Here is a 17,608-nt window from a genome sequence, read left to right on the forward strand (position 1 = left end):
GTAGAAAATGGAAAACATAGGATTCTCCCATTCTAAGAAGTTAAAAACAAGTGTTTATGAGAAAACAACTATCTCTAACCATGTCATCTTATTTTAAGAGGCAAAAGATGAATGCCATCTTGAACTTTATCACTTCTAGGAGAGAATGGATTACCAATTTGAATTTTTACAGTCATTACTGAAAAAACACAGCAAGAAAGGATGAGGAAAACACAGCAAGGTGTTCAAATCCCAACAACTTGCAAAATCTGATTAATATAAACTTGGTAAATTATGCCTAGTTTGCTAATTTGTTGATGACCAATATTTCCTAGAACAAGCACTAGCTTGTTTTAACATCTTAGGATATAAAATCAAGAAAGGTTGTTCTGTGAACTTGGATGCAGCTTCCATTCACCATGATCCAGAACTGTTTGCCAACCCTGAAGAGTTTGATCCATCCAGATTCGACGTAAATTCACATCCAATCATCAAAATTATCCTTTTCTTCGTCTGTTGCTTATAATTCTTTCCCATTGCAGAAACCTCTGCAAACCTTCAGCTTCCTTGGATTTGGTAGTAAGACCACATATGTGCCCTGGAATTAACCTAGCTAAGCTAGAAATTTCCATTTTCATCCATCATCTGGTCTGCAGATACAAATAAGAAGCTAAGAGAAAGAAGGTTCTTAAAAGATTCTGTCTTACTATCGTCGTCTCAACTGCAGGTGGAGACCTCTAGAAAAAGATGCCCTCTATGCAAGTAACGCTCGTTCGGATGCCCAAAAACAAGTATCCTGTTGTAGTCGAGCCACTTTAAAATTCCTTGAAGAGGACTGCCAAACAAAAGAAAAACAGCAACTTTGCATAGTGTTAATAAGACTATAAAAAAAAACATTCCATGGATAGTTTTATCATGTTACTAATAAATACTAAGCGTCTTGCTACAACAGAGAAAACAAGCTCAAAAGCACAAATATATCAGTTATGGAGAATACAAGCACAGTTCTCCTTTCCTACATCTGCTGCAATACAAGGAGTTTGGATACTTCCATCCTTGAACCAGCTCGAACGTTTCTCAATCAATTCATTCATGAAATCATCAAGCTTTTCAATGTTGATGTTTGGCATCACTACAACATGAGCAATATTCCCCTGGCAGGCGAGCTGCCACCGGCGCACAAACTCCTCATCTTGAGGCCGTTCAAATACAACGGTGCTACTGAGTTCATTAAGCATGGCACCAATCCCTGCATCTCGAAGGCGGTCTTTCAAGTAATGGGCATTCCTAAGGCATTTCTGGACTTCTTTCTGGAATCCTCTGTAGCCTTTCCTGTTCAGTGTGTACCAGAGGAAGATTGGGGCATGGCCATTTCTACTGCCCATGATGGTGGCATCCCTAGAAGCAAGATACTCGACATTCCTTGATAGGGCATTGATGTGTTCCAATCTTGTTACCTGCACACCACAAGGCATTGGGCACCCCACAAATTTGTGCCCGGAAACACTCACACTTCCAATTGGCTTCTTAAATGTGACTTTTGGTGCCTGTTCGGCATCAAAACAATAAGCCCAAATTAAAAATCAAAGTCCAAAGCACAAAAAAGAAAATATATATGGGTGAGAACAAAAACAAAAACAAAAAAAAAATTCCAGCCAAGATAAGCAAACAAAGGAACATACACGTTTCACGAAAGGCATCATAAGCCCAAATAGAGCACCATCACAGTGAATATAAAATTGCTCATGTTTAAATCCAGTTTCTTCAAGGGTTTTTATGACCAAATCAAGATCGTCAACAGCTCCCTTAACCGTTGTTCCTGCAGCATGTTGAAAATACAGTTAGCCATGAATTTGCTTACATAGAGATGAGGGAAAAGAAAGTGAAAGAGGGCACACACCAATGTTAACATTGATTATGGCGGGTTTGTCTTTATTCTGAAGGAGTTTGGTTCGGAAATCGGCACAATCAATCTCACCAGACACAAGAGTGTCAACCTTTACACATTCCATTCTGTACATCCGTGCCGCTTTAAAGACAGAATAATGGGACTCCCGTGAGGCATATAAAATTCCATCAGGTAACACTTCCCTCCTGTGTAACTAAATGTTAGACAAGATTAACTATGAAGTACACAAAATGCAAACAAGTGCAAGAAATTACAAATTCATTATCAAAATTTTCTCTTCCCGAACCAAAAAATAAATAAAAATGTTTCATGTTTCATTTGTAAAGAGCCCCGAAGCCAAATGTGGTTGAAGTAACTAACCCGACCAGGATACCATGTAGATTGCCTTCTGTACCACAATTGGTAATGTATCCCCAGTATTCGTTCTTTTCTATTTCCCAAAGACGGGCAAACCAATCTAACACCCCTACTTCAAATTGTCTGGAATGCACACCATAGTTGCTCTCAATAAAGGGATCACCCAGGTTGTTGATGGAGAAATGTTGCAGCTGTGCTAGAGCACCATAATCAAAGTCCAGATTATAAGGGTAACCTGTAGAAATTTAACATCCAAACATAAAGGGGAGGAACTTGCAGGTGGAAAATGAAAATGTCTCTGCACCTCTGGATAAACTACACTAGGCATATTACCATAGTACTTTATGCTACACTAAAAATGATTAATTAGAAAATCTTAATTAAAAAATCTTGCATTCTGTCTCTATGATTAATAACTCCTTCCAATTGATTGAAATATCAAAATATTAAAGATGCCTGCAAACACTACCATGAGATACGTAAGGCCTCCTAAAATCGTTTGGTGGTTGATAATTGATATCAAACTCTAGATTATTGTTGCTAAAATCCAACTCCTTATTATCCAAATTTCCAAATATTATGATTTAATTCAATTCTCATAGAAAATGACTAATGATTAAACTTCAATCTTACCTAAAAAATCATATATGAATTGAACAATTTGCTCAAAAAGAAAAAGATGTGGGCTATATAATGATTGTTGTTGGAAATGTAGGCTGTGTTTGGACGTAAAATTATATATAACTGCAATTATTAAAAACTAGAAAAAGTAACAAGCAGTACCTATAAAATTTCTGATTTTGAAAAGCTGTATTACTGGGCTATTTGGAAAATTTCAATTAATCACGAATAAATTTGATTTTAAGTCTTGTTTCTATTTGGTTGTTTTTTAAATACTCAATTTGACAAAAAAATATTAAATATTTTAATTGGATAAGTAAATATAAAGTTTTTGAAGAGGAAATGCCATCCACACTCCCTTGTTTTGATCTCTTCACTTTATTAAGGATGTCTTGATGGCTCAAAGGCTGTATCAAAGCGTGGGTCACTAGGCAATGCTGCAACCATGGTTTTAAATTTCGGTTTCGGTAACAATTTCGAACCCCACCGAAATCCGAAATTTCTGCGAAATCTGAAATTTGGTAATAGTTAAAAAAAAATTATTTAATTAATAGTTTAAAAAAATTTATTTAATTAATTTTGAAATTTCGGACCGAAATTTCACCGAAATTCCGAAATTTCGTAATCTTTATTTATTTTATATATATATATATATATATATATATATATATATACATTTTCTTGAAATTTCAGCCGAAATTAACGAAATTCCGAAATTTAGGACCGAAATTTAAAACCATGGCTGCAACTAATGTTTTTTTTTTTTTTTTTTAAATTGACAAATATATTCATACTAGCAAAATTTACAATGAGGACTAGTAGTCCCACCAGATTTACATAGTATGAATTGCCCAAGAGCATTCTCCTTGGCCCAAAGGAAAAACCCATTACCCCTTACATTAACCTCAATTGTATCGAATCCAACCAAAAAATGGAGCCCACCAAGTCAAGATCGTGACCTACCACGTCACACAGACTTCACCACCACATTCCGAATTCGATTTTTAAAAATCCCGCTCGAAAGCCCGGAGTTATCGTGCACCCCTTACCGTGCACGATAGCCAACCACCCAACAGCCTCGTCGGATCTCCAGCGGCCTCCACCTCGTCCCACCACCAATCACCGGCGGGTCATCCTCCCCGCCGACGACCACCTCCTTTTTCACGGTTACCACTTCCAGCCCCTCCTACATCTCCACAAAAGTCATCTCCACCGGGGGTGTCTCAACCGTCGCCACCATCATCAAGAATCCGGCAATCTCCTTTGCCACTGGCCACCATGCCCGCCCTCAGGCCTTCAGCCACGATCTTGATTCCGAAGACCACGGCCTCCTACAGCCAAGCATAACTACCACATTGCTAATCTGACAATCCACAGATCCTCCAGGGCCTCCAGATCCAATAATCCAACGCGACCAAACTCGCTTCGCCTATAGCCGCCCGTCCACGGCTCCGGATCCAGCAACCCACGGCCTTTCACGGCCTCCAGCAACTTTCGTTATTTTCCTTGGCTCCAGATCCAGCTTCACAGCTCCAGATACGGCCTCCACGGCTTCATATCCAACCTCCACGACCCCAGATCTAGCCACCACGGAAGAGCCATGCTCCAAATCTGGCCTCCACGGGTCATCTTTTGCCAGCAATGGGGAGAGACGAGAAAGAGGGGGCGAGAATCAAAGAATACAGAGGAAGAAAGGGGGACGAGAGAGAGCCAATAATGGGGAGAGACGAGAAAGAGAGGGCGAAACTCAAAAAAATACAGAGAAAGAGGAGACAAGAGAGAGAGAGAGTGAGAGGGAGAGGGAAACGATTGAGAGAGAGAGAGACGAGCGAGATAGAGAGAGGGACCGCCTCCCTCCCTAGGGCATCCGTCGACCTAGGGAGGGAGGCGTTGTAAATCGCCTTTTTTTCGCCATTCTTTCGCCCTTCACGGTATCTTTCTTTAATTTCAAATGTCACCTCGCACCCTTCAAATACCTAATAACTCTTGCTTCAACTAATGTTTTATGGCTCATGGGGTGAATTTTAATTGGATAAGTAAATATAAAGTTTTTGAAGAGGAAATGTCACCCACACTCCAATGTTTTGATATGACACTCTTCACTTTATTAAGGATGTCTTGATGGCTCAAAAGATGTATCGAAGCGTGGGTCACTAGGTAGTGCTACAACTAATGTTTTATGGCTCATGGGGTGCGCTACCCTGGCTCTGCATGCCATGTTGAACCCTAACTGACTTGGCTACTTTAGGCACCTTGGGTCATAGACAGTATTTCAAAACGTGGATGCGGGTCAACATGCAGACAAAGCAAACCTGGTCGACTCGGCCTGCCGCTGCAGAGTACTTGGTTGACGCGGTCGAGTAATCGGTTAATGTGAGTACTCTGGAGAATCAAAGGAGCTTTGACAGACTTTGTAGGGTAAAATGTGGACTCAGAGAAGAATGCAACCAGGGTAAAAAGGAGTGGACTCGAGCCAGTAAACGATGACGTGGAGGAGTTTTGAAATGGTCATAGAGACACCCTTTAACAAAAGCCCAAACTTCTCATTTTGCAATCTATGAATTTTACACTTGGATTTTAACAGTTTCTTGCCCTTGTGAGTTACCAAGGCAGATCATGCTTTCCAGTCTAACAAGAAAAGAAAAGAAAGAAGAAATGCAGAGTCAATAACATAGAAAGATCCTACGCAATAGTACAAAATCGCTAATCTTCCATTCCAGTGGGAGCCATAGTATCCTTAGCTTCTTCTGTGGTCTCCGAATCAATCATAACACCCGTCATTCTCTAAATGCAACACTCCAGCCCACATTCTGCAAGGACTATTTACATGCATTTGATTTCTTGTGAAAGAAAATCTCTCCATCCATTTGATTACTCATTTTTTACCGTTCTAACTACTCACTGTCTGCTTGCTTATAAAAGATTAAAGATCACATTTCTCCAACTATAATATGAGCTCCAAAGGCCCTCTATTGAGTACTAGAGAACCTTGCCTGGAAGCTTCTCTAGTCTCCAAATCCACCATGGATTTAAGGATTCTCATTGCTTTTTGTACATACTTTTGTATTGGATCACTCTCGCTTGACATAAAAATAGAAACAGTCCAAATAAGTTTGAAAACACAAATTGGAAACCAGGTTTCAATCTCCAGAAGAAAAGATTTTGGTGGCCATTTTTCACGGAAACAGAGAAACAGAGCTTAAAAATCATGATATACAAAGTTTAAAACAGCTCCGCAAATATATTCCATAAATCAAACATAAACATATTTTGGCTGGGTTATTGAAGGAAATAATATTCAGATTGAGATTGGAACTCAAGGGATTCTAAAAATAAAATAAAAAAACAGCATGATTCAAGTATAATACTTATAACCATAGAAAAAAAATCCTAAAGTCTGGGTGAAAATCCAGCTAATGGATGTGAATTTTCAGGCAACAAAAATCATTTGAAAGATAATAGATCGGTTTGATGTCAAACGAGCATTTATAGACATCAAAATATAAAAATCAGCGGTTGTTTTTTCATGCCTTAAAATTTTCACATGTCCAGATTATAGCTAAATCAAAAAGCGTGCACAACAACAACCAAAAGGCAGGGCAAGAACATGCTACAGATAAAATCCCAAAAGAATAACTATAAAAATCATGAGTTTTGGTTTGCTTGCAGCCTATAAAAAATCATGGCACTCCTTCTAAAACACCAAATCATGGCACTCCTTCTAAAACACCATATCTCCACTGCAGTCTCCAATTAAACAAAATTCATTCATACTCCCTCTAGTTTATCTATTTCAGCCTAGTCCTTCCTGTGCTAAAACCATCACATTGAGAAATTTGTTGCTAAACTATTTCTGATTTGATTTGTTTGGTAGTGGTGATTTTCCGGCCATCTCCGAAGAGATTTGGCAGGAGGTGTGAATATAAAAGTTGCTGGAAATAATATTTTTAACAACTTTTATGTTTAGTGAAATCCCTAGTTCTGATTATATAAAAAGATATATTGAATTAAAATTTTCAGTTTTCATGAAAGTCTATATTTTTTTTTTGAAAAGGTTCATGAAAGTCTATATTTATGTGTTTGATTTGCAGATATAAGTTTTCCGGTAAGCTCTAACAATATTTGGACAGATATGTAAACATGAAAGTTTTTGGAAATGATATTTCCAACAACCTTTATATTTAGTACAACTTTTGGTTCTGCTTATTTTAAAAATTATAGTAATTTAACTTTGGTCCAAGCAACTGCTTTTCAGCAATTTCCATCCAACACAAAGGAGATCTACAAGCACGACCATAAAGGGCTTCGAATGGGGCCATCTGGATGCTTTGCTGATAACTGTTTTTATAAGCGTATTCGACCAAAGGTAGGTAACGCTCCCAGTCCCCCCTGAAGTCAAGAATACAAGCCCTTAAAAGATCTTCTACTATTTGATTCACTCTCTCCGTCTGACCATCCGATTGAGGGTGGTAGGCCGTGCTAAAATTTAGTTTTGACCCCCTCATGCAGGCTACGCCAAAAGCCTAAGGTGAATCTAGTATCTATGTCTGAGACTATAGACGTCGGTACACCATGTAATTTGACAATATGATCTACATACATCTGCGCCAGCTTTTCGAACGTCCAAGTCTTCTTTATGGCAAGGAAATGGGCCGACTTGGTAAGACGATCCATAATTACCCAAATACTATCAATTCCTTTCCTTGTTTTGGGTAAACCCATAATAAAGTCCATAGAAAAACTATCCCACTTCCACATCGAAATCTTTAAAGGTTGTAGGGTATCTGATGTTCGATCTTTATCTTTTGGCACGTTAAGCACTTAGAGACATAATCGACCATTTCTCTTTTCATTCCTCCACCAGAAATTCCTCTTCAGATCCTGATACATTCTGGTGCTACCTGGGTGGATGGTGTAGCGAGACTTATGGGCCTCATCGGGATGCTTCTTCTGAGGTCATCTTTAGCTGGGACACATATTCTCTTTTAAAGTATAAGTAGCCATCTGTTCCAACAGAAAAGTCTGGCTTTGATTCAGCATTCTGTGCTGCCTTGATTGATTCTATGAAGTCTGATTGATCCCGAAGGTTGACTATGAACGACTTTTCACCAACCTCAAAGGTTTCCAGAGTCAAATCTCGGAACCGACCGACCGAGATAGTCAAGATAACAAGCTAAATGGGAGCCGAAGTACCTTGAAGTAACATGTTTAAATCATCAAGAAATAAACTATTCGACAATCAAAAGTTTTAATTTCACTAAATGATTCCAGTTTTTTTTTTTTAAGTCATATTATGTTAATGGATATATTTTCTTAATATGTCTCTCTTTATTGACTTTCGATATTTGTACAAGTCTAATCCAAAATTATCAACATGGTTAAAGCACATGGATAAAGGAGTTTTGCAAATGTGGAAATTTAGTCATGGGATGGGGAATTGAACAGTCGGGATTTGGGAATGACATTATAGTTGTCTCCATCATTTTGAGAGTTTCATATTCTTAGCTTTAGTTTTAGTTTATTTTATTTCTGAACACTAGTTTAATTAATCAATGTAATAAACTTTTATTAGAATAAGATCGCTCAGTTTCATTTCCTCCTCTGCTTGCAAATAGAAAAGGCAAAGAAGTGTAATCGCTTCCAACCCTTCTGTCATTCAAAAGATGAAAAAGTTATGTTATATATATATATATATATATATATATATATATATATATATATATATATGGGATTTGCTAGGGTCCACCGCAGAAGGTAGTCTGTCACATGTCAGACCAGCCACCTCGTGAATGAACACAACAGCTTTTGACTCCATCACGAGGTGGCCGGTCTGACGTGCGACAGACCAGTCGCGAAATGCCTTGTGCGATGGACGCTAGCAATTCCCTATATATATATATATATATATATATATATATATATATATATATATATAGAGAGAGAGAGAGAGAGAGAAAGAATAGAGTTCCTAAGGTGTCACCTCATATAGCTTATATGAGGTGGCGCTTAAAAACATAAGGGGCCCACTTTGTTTGGATGATCCAAAGCATTCATATGATAGGCCCTCACATAGATAAGGTGTGCCAAAATCAACTTCATAGGATCATCCTAACCCTTCCATTTGTGGAGGTTGAAATGGATGGGTATAAACCTCCATAAATCTGCCCATTTTTAACCTCCATAAATGGAAGGGTTAGGATGATCCTATGGACCTGATTTTTTGTAGGCACCATATCCATCTAAAGGGCCTTTCAAATGAGTGGTTTCGATCACCCCAAAAATGTGGGCCCCTTATGTTTTGTGAGCGCCACCTCATATAAGCTATATGAGGTGACACCTTAGGAACTCTATTCTCATATATATATATATATATATATATATATATAAACTGTGCGCTTAAGTTGTTATAACGCCTCCCATTCGTTTAAATGTTTGGGTCCCGCTAAAGCGCACCAATGGGAGACGTTATAACAACTTAAGCGCACCAAAAAAATGATGCGCTTAACACCTCTCTCTCTCTCTCTCTCTCTGTATACACACACACACACACACACTCACACACACACACACACACACAGAGATCATTAATAATAAGGATTACAAGGATCTCCATTCACGAGGTGGCTGGTCTGACGTGCGACAGACAAGCCGTGAAATGCCTTGTGCGATGGATGCTAGCAATTCCCTATATATATATATATATATATATATATATATATATATATATATATATATATATATATATATATAGAGAGAGAGAGAGAGAGAGAGAGAGCGATCTAATCTCTAAAAAAATAATAAGGATTAGAAGGCTCTATATATCCTTGTAATCTCTAAAAAAAAAAAAGGATTACAAGGATCTATATATCTATCTAAGCATAAAATCTCTAATAATCAGATACTGGAGTGGTACTCCTTCATTAGCTAGTCTGTTCACCTCACCATTTACTGCCCTTTTCACATGACAAAAGTGAATGTGATGGTTCTTGATTATTTCAATTACCTCTCCAAAGATATCTGCCAGTTTCCATGGATACCCTTGCCTCTCTTTACACTATCTAATCACGTTAAGAGGGTCCCCTTTAACAAAAGACACCTCACATAAAAACGGAATCAAAAGCCTTATGCCTTTTTTTTTAAAAGGTGATAAAAGCCTTATGCCTTGTCTCAAGGCCAAAGCCTCTACCCAAATGGAGCTTCTCTCCCCCACTGGATCGGCAAAGATGAGTTTCACCTCCTCACTCCCATCTCGGATACTTGCACAACCTGGATCTCCTTTGCGTGCACCATCAAAGTTCATCTTTATGCAGCCCAACAGAGGCGGCTTCCACCTAGGCACTATCTTAAGCTTAGGAACAACATTTTTTAAGTAATATTTCCACTTCCTTCCAATGATTGACAGTTGCACTCCTTTAAAACAATTTGTCAATGCAGCCCATTACACCATTCTCCCCAAAATCTTCTATAATGTATTAATTTATGAACTCTTTCTTCTAAATGTTCTTCCGTTCCTCTCCAACCAGAGGGTCCACAGGATCCAAATGGCAGTTGACAAACATGATTTCTGAGAGATGTAGATAAAATGAGGAGAACATGGAGAGTTGGAAATAGAACTAAGGGACATGTGGTAACAAAGAAGAGAATGAGAGTTGAAGACGAATAGAAGGCTACAACTCTCACTCCTCCCCGATAAAATCTTTGATTTCCTAAAATCAAGATTTCCAAAATTACAATTACATCACTTACACGAAATCTCAAAAAATGACAAATTTGAGTGTTTTTTATGATTTTATAAACTATTGCATTTGTTACCCAAACAGATAAATTTCAAACTAAAGTTTTAGTTTAACCATTTTAGAAACATGCCTTAAATTGTGATTTATGAAGATAAACAAATGGGGGCGCATAGGTATCATAGTAAGGCTGACTTCTTTCAAATGTCAACTTGGTATGAATGCTCTATATGGTTCATTACTATATAGAAATGCCACCAAAGATTATATCTTGACTAAATTTGGATATGAGACTATAAAACATTATTGTCTTGGACATATCTTTCTCCCATCCATGTTCATACTTTTTTTTGTTTTCTTCCAAAAAGTATGTGAAAACTTATGATCTATAGTTTCATTAGTCCACCCCCACGCTCACCCCTTGTGATTTTACATTCCAATTGCATTTTCAGAAAATTTCTGTTAAAATCTTACATGTGTTGAAGATGCCTCAATTCATTCAAGGATCAACAGAATTACAGGAAAACAAGTCAACAATGAATGCTTAGAAATGAACATCTTTATTACATTTATTTAATGGTCTTGAGCCTCGACTTATTGACGTATTATTGCAGGTAAGCTACAGCTCAATATACAAGTACATAAAAGGAAAGTAACTACTAAATAAAACATCAACAGGTCCCAATCACAGAGCCTGAAACAATTTGCAAAAAGTAAGATAAGCTACAAAGGAGATGGTATTAATCTCCAAGACTCTCTCCCTTTCATCATCCGTCCGTATGACTAGCAAGTGATCCATAAGGGTTATATAGTGAAGTAATAGAATGTAACATAATAAACATGTGCTACCCCCATCATATAAATTAAGAGCACTAGATCAATGCTTTTCTACCATCGGATCCTCATTCCTCACCAGACAACAGCCTGAAATGCATCTCCTTATCACATGGAATTCTCAGTTATCCATCTCAAATAAGATCCCAGAGCCACAAGTCCTTTAAGTGGCACGCAAAAATTTCCAAGAAACAAACAAATATAATTCAAGACTAAATAGGGCCATTGAAAAACCCAAGACTTAATAGCAACAGACACAAAATCCTTGCCACTCCAAGGAGCAAAATAATAAACTATGGGAATTGGGAGTAACTCAGAAAATAGTGCCATCAACTCGACAGGATGGCACTATTTTCCCGGCGCCACCAAGGGTTTGTGCTTTCGGCTGGACCACTTTCCTCGACAGGATTCAGAAGGCAGATCATCTAATAAACCGGAAAATGCTGATCGTTGACCATTGCGCTCTGTATATAAAGGCTGGGTAAACAGTTGATCATATGTTCTTACATTGCAAGCTGGACAGAAAGGTGTAGAGTAACATCTTGGGCAGGTTTGGTATATCCTGGGTGTTCCCACCTAAGCTTAGAGATCTCTTGAAATGTTGGCCATCGGTTCCTTGGAGTAAGAAAGGAAGATATTGTGGAATGTAACTCTGCTAGAAACAATTTGGGTTCTCTAGAAAGAGAGAAATGCGCGAGTATTTAAAGGTTATGTCAAAAGTTTTGGCATTTTATTGTGTGGCCCACATTGGTGGGTCCCATATAAAAGAAAACATTGGTTTTTTCATTCACTTATAAGAGATAAATCCCAAGTATTTTAAAAGTCTAAAACATGTTAATAAGTTGTCATTTTTCAAAAAAAAAAAAAAAAAGTCTAAAACATGTGAGTGTTTCAAGTGTGCAAGGACACAAATTCGTGTGTGCCGAAAAAAAAAAAAAAAAAAATATATATATATATATATATATATATATATATGTGTGTGTGTGTGTGTGTGTGTGTGTGTGTGTGTGTGTGTGTGTGTGTGTGTGCTGCGTCTTATGAAAACAACACACATACGTATAGCCAAAGTTCCATCTAAAGAAGAAGGCACCTAATCTGAGAGGAAAAGAGTGCCTGCGAACTCCATCGATCGAGCCTTAAGGTCTTCTTAAGATTAGAAGATCTCTCTTGTTCGTGCGCAGCGGAGATCGTGTTCGTGTTTGTGGCTCGCCAAAGCTCGAGGGATTCGTGATCTTTGATTCTAATTGCCAGGGCCAGAGGTAAGTTCCGCATTATTTTGAATTAAATAAAGAATTACAAAAAGCTCATCATTCTTTGAAAGTGATCACCCAAAACATCTCATGGGTGAATATTATCCCCTGCTTCAGGTTTGTGTCTGATTTTGATCTTTGGAATGGATTGAGGGATATTTGCATTAGCTCAGCGCAGAGCCCATCCATATCGCAGGAGTGGATGCGTCCTGATCAGGCTTCTTAAAGCTCAACTTTGACGGGTCTAGCATGGGAAACCCGGGGCCAGCAATGATAGACAATGTGCTGAGGAATGATATGGGGTCAATGAGATGGGCGTTTTCGGGGCCCATAGGGTGTCACAGATTCCAATGAGGCGGATGACCGGGCAGTACATCGGGACATCTCTGGTGGAGAGAGAAACCATGGATAAGGTCGTCATGGAGGGGGACTCGTTGAAAGTTATCCGATGACTTAGGGGTTCCCATGTCTATCCATGGAGATTTTCTCCACTCTTTGATGAGATTCGGGACTGATTGGGGGCTCTAATGTTTCCTTCCAGCATGTCAGAAGATCTGCTAATGGGGAAGCCGATAGACTAGCAAAGGAGGTGGTGTCTAAGGAGGCGTTGGAGTAGCTTGATTTCCTCCGTCCTTGAGTGCTTCTCCCTTTGCCTTTAAATTTCCCTCTCGGAAGGGTCGTATGTGCTTTTTCTCATTTCTTTTTGTTATTTTCTTTGCTATGTATTGACCATCTCAGTTTTGTTCTCCTCTTTGTTTTTAATAAAGTTTTGTTGCCCTTAAAAAAAATAGTGTCATCAAAAGTGTAATTCATCACTTTGGTATTATCTATTTATGTTGGGTTTTCGGTTTCGCTTCTAATGATGTTCTGCCTGAATTGGTCCATGACATGGACAAACTTTCCCGTCTCTGACTAACAAGAGCCTACAAACTACCAAAGATTACATAAAAATTAAATATCTTTATCTCGCAAAACCGGTTTGCGATACATTCAATGAGAGTTCCATAATAAATTAATTCAACTAAATAACTGGAACGAAGAGAAAGAAACTAAAAGGAACGGTTTTTCATACCTAAATGGTGCTTGGTCCTTTCAATGAGAGATTTCCTGTACCTTGCCAACACACTGGCCATATAAGCCTCCCTATCTCCAGTAACCTCATCATCTGCCTCAGGCTCCGAGATGGCAAGGCACGTAGTATGCACATTCCTCCCGAGCACGATCTCTCTAACCTCCTTCCTCTTACATTCTCCATCCTCTCCTTGAAAACTCACGCCATTCTCAATCACCGAAGGCAGAGCCTCCGAAATCTCCTTCGGATCAAACTCTTCTGGTAAAGGCTCAACCTTTCCGCTCAATTTGCATTTAAATACTTCAGCACTTCCCACCATGTCTGCTCAAGCTAGAAAAACCCTAATCTAAAGTTTATATACCAAGATCTCTCCTTTTTAACGCTTTCTCAAGCTCCGAACGAGATTTCTACAGCAAAGCTTCAGTTTCAACTCCGATCTGCTATGAATAGAGTCCGATTAAATACCTGAACAGAAATGCATGTAATATCAGCAGATTCACAACCAAATCCTTCAAGAAAACGCAGATCTGGACTGGAACGCTAGAAAAATCACAAGTCTAGATCGAAGCACAGGAGAAAAAGAGAGAAGATAATAAAGATCTGAGCAGAAATGCATGTAATGTTAGAAATTTCACAACGAAATCCTTCAAGAAAACGCAGATCGGGACTGGAACACTCCAAAAATCACTAATATAGATCGAAGCAACGGAGAAAATGAGAGGAAATAAAAATAAATAAACAGATCTAGAAAAAAGAAAAACTAGTTTTTGGATTGAGAATCTGCAAAGAAACTTAGGGAATGAAAAAGAACGAACCTGGAAAAAGAGGAGGGAGGAGGAAAATTCCAACACGATACAAGAGGCAATGGACTCGGTCAGCTAAAAGAAATGGAAACTATGCGTTCTCTCTTCCTATTTATTTATAGGAGAGAGCTTTTCTTGGGTGGTGGTGGAAATATCATTTTCGTATCGTGAGAAAACGTGTTCCAGGTGTCCATCCTATTTTGGGTCTAAGTAATTTGGATGGTTGAGATTCTGTGGGGCCCAGAGAAGATTCATAAAAGGCCAGATGAATTACGGATTCACCACAAGGACAAAAAGATAGGCACGGACTAGGGTGTCGACAAGACTTGAGTCGGAAAAATCTTGTGTGGATAGAAATGGAATAGGAAACCATATGGGTGGGGCCCACTGGGTAGATGATGAGTCGGTCGTGAATTTTCGTGGGACCCATCAGCTTTGAAAGTATCACCAACGAAATTAGTAAAGGCTACTGACACTCGCACTAACTCATAAGCTAATTAAATAAGAAAAGACAAGAAGAGTTTCTGCCAATATCAATAGCCTTAGTAAAACATGGTGGTAATTCCACCTTCGGTCTTACTTATGTCGTACATAGTTAGGGCGTAGGATGGAGAAAAATAGAATATTTTATGTCATTTTCAGTAGGATTTTTTGAAGGGGAGTGATAAATCGACCCCCTATGTGTCTTTCTCTCTCCTCTCTCTCACTAAAATAGAGGAGAGAGAAAGGAGTTTTTTTTTAATGTTACCAAAAAACATCCCTCATGAATTGATAGTAATGAACTAAGGGCCCGTTTGGATACCTCATATATTGTATTTGGATTTGGAATTGAGTTTTGAATACAAAATGAATAGATCCGGCAGCTCATGTTGAGGGAGAGAAAGAGGGCAGGAGTCCTTCCTATTAGAGGGGAGAGGTTGAGCAGCAAAGAAGGTGAAGGAAATTGCCAGATCTGGGGATTTCCAATTTCTTATTTTCACCGCTTATTTGGAAATCTGATTTTTTTCACTGTCAGCTACTGAATTGGAAAACAAAGGATTTGATCCAAATCAAAATCTTCTTTGCATCCAAACGGGCACTAAACTATGAAAAGTATTTCCCTACAAGAAAGTAAGTTTTTACTGCAGTTAAAAGTCAAAATATCCGTTGATAAAAGTTATAACTGTGGATTACGGGCGATCACAAATCCGCCAACTAGATGTGTTGTCGGTAATGCCTCTACCGGCGGATATTTTATCCGATAAAAGTTATTTTTTTACCAGCGGTAAGAATCACAGCTAGAGCTATTTTTTATATTTTTTATTTGTTCTTAAAGACGGTTTTAACCGGTCATTACGGAAAAGACCTTTTTATTTAAAAAATGAATTATGAAAAAAAAACCCCCAAAATGGTTTTGTTCTCCTCTTCGCACTTGTACTTGAACTTCTTTTATTTCCCTAATTTACAGATAAATTCAGTTAACTTATGTTCATCTTGTACTCGCACTTCTCTATCTCCTCTTTATATGTTGCTACCAATAGTACTACCCGTGCAATGCAGAGGTTAGATTGAAAAAGAATCCCCGAGAAATTAAGAGCGTGTTCGGAAAGGTTCTCATTCAAAGGATGCATTAGAATCTTGGACGCTACTCCGAGTCTTAGGAGTTAGGACTTTGCGGGCTAGGTGCCGAATGGGATTTTCTAGAATTTTTTGCCTCTTCTAATTCTCGGCTCCTAAAAAGTGGATGACGCCCTTCTATGAATTTTCTTTTCCCTGGCTCCGAAGTCCAAACACCCACCCCTTATGTATTTAGGAATACCAGTTTTCTATTATTTTTTTTGGGAAAATTACATTTACACCCTCTTTAGTTTCTGACACATTCAACTCTAACCCTGACTTTCAAAACGTTACAAATACACCCCCTGAGGTTTCAATTTGTATCAGTTAGACCCCCTCCGTCAACTCCCCATCAGTTTAACCTAACGGAAAGACTAAAACTAACCATGGTTAATATTTTGAGGACAAAAATACCCTCATTTGCAGAGGGATTAGGGTTACGCCATTTTCCGCCGCCGCCGCCGCCGTCACCTCCACCACAGACAATCAAACTTCACCCCATGGCTATATCAAACCCACATTTCAAGAAAAAACTTTGATAAAAACAAAAAAAAAAGCCCTAAAACATTAGGATTTTTGTGCAAATCATTATAATTATTTGAATGAAGACAAACAAAACTCCTAAATAAGGGGTTTATGTTGATAAATAAACAAGGGTTTGAATCAAATCATAATTTTCATTTTTCTAGTATCAAATTGGGAAAGATGAGGGCATTTTGGTCATTTCTGCCACGCCGTCTGCTCCGTCACGTTAAAAAAACTTCAGGGGGTGTACTTGTCACGATTTGAAAGTCAGTGTTAGAATTGAATGTGTCATAAACTAGAGGGGGTGTATCTGTAATTTACCCTAATTTTTTTAAGGGAATTGCTAGCGTCCATCTCAAAAGCCATTTGAGATGGACCCTAGCAAATCCCTTTTTTTAATGGTTGCCAAACATGCCCTTAAATGGAAAATAGGATTGGCTCATCGTCTAAAGATTTCGTTATGAAATTTAAGATAAAAGAGAAGACTAGTGCACAATCCAAGGAAAACAAAAGATTTCTTCTTCTGCAAAAAGAGAAGATAGCGACAAGAAATTATATGACGAATGGGGGTACAAACACGTAAAGGTGGTACAATGGAAGTACCACTGTTGATATTTGATCTAACAGCAGCTTCTCAAAAAGTGAGCCGTTGTTGGATCAAATATCAAGAATGAGGTGATGAGTGCGAGTGCCCACTCATCATATGATTTTTTCGCATCAGTGCTTATTGATATATCTTTTAGAGTTTTTATATGATGCCCGACCGGAAGTACCGTCAAATCGGTACCACCCTTGATATTTGATCCAGCAGCAGACCACTTAAAAAAGTAGGCTGCTATTGGATCAAATATCAAGGCTGGTACCTCTGACCGTACCACCTTGACGGGACTTCACGGTCGGGCATCATATAATTTCTCTATCTTAAATGA

General features: G+C 38.4%; 1 protein-coding gene across 2 annotated transcripts; it reads right to left on the reverse strand.

Moving 5' to 3' along the window:
• Positions 1–824: 824 nt before the first annotated feature.
• LOC143863757 (serine decarboxylase 1-like) lies at positions 825–14,722 on the reverse strand. 2 transcript variants are annotated; one of them, XM_077374515.1, is made up of 6 exons: positions 14,571–14,722; positions 13,756–14,192; positions 2,249–2,480; positions 1,880–2,073; positions 1,662–1,798; positions 825–1,526 (listed from the first exon to the last, which is right to left on the reverse strand). In XM_077374515.1, exons 2-6 carry the CDS (start codon positions 14,072–14,074, stop codon positions 960–962), a joined length of 1,449 nt encoding a protein of 482 aa, XP_077230630.1. In that variant the 5' UTR covers positions 14,075–14,192; positions 14,571–14,722; the 3' UTR covers positions 825–959. The 2 variants fall into 2 exon arrangements, with proteins under 2 accessions (XP_077230630.1, XP_077230629.1); XM_077374514.1 differs by having other exon boundaries at positions 13,756–14,220; positions 14,571–14,679.
• Positions 14,723–17,608: the final 2,886 nt, after the last annotated feature.

The sequence above is a fragment of the Tasmannia lanceolata genome, unplaced genomic scaffold (genome assembly GCF_043159265.1).
Source record: "Tasmannia lanceolata isolate RefF3 unplaced genomic scaffold, GAP_Taslan_0.1 ptg000044l, whole genome shotgun sequence".
NCBI lineage: Eukaryota > Viridiplantae > Streptophyta > Magnoliopsida > Canellales > Winteraceae > Tasmannia > Tasmannia lanceolata.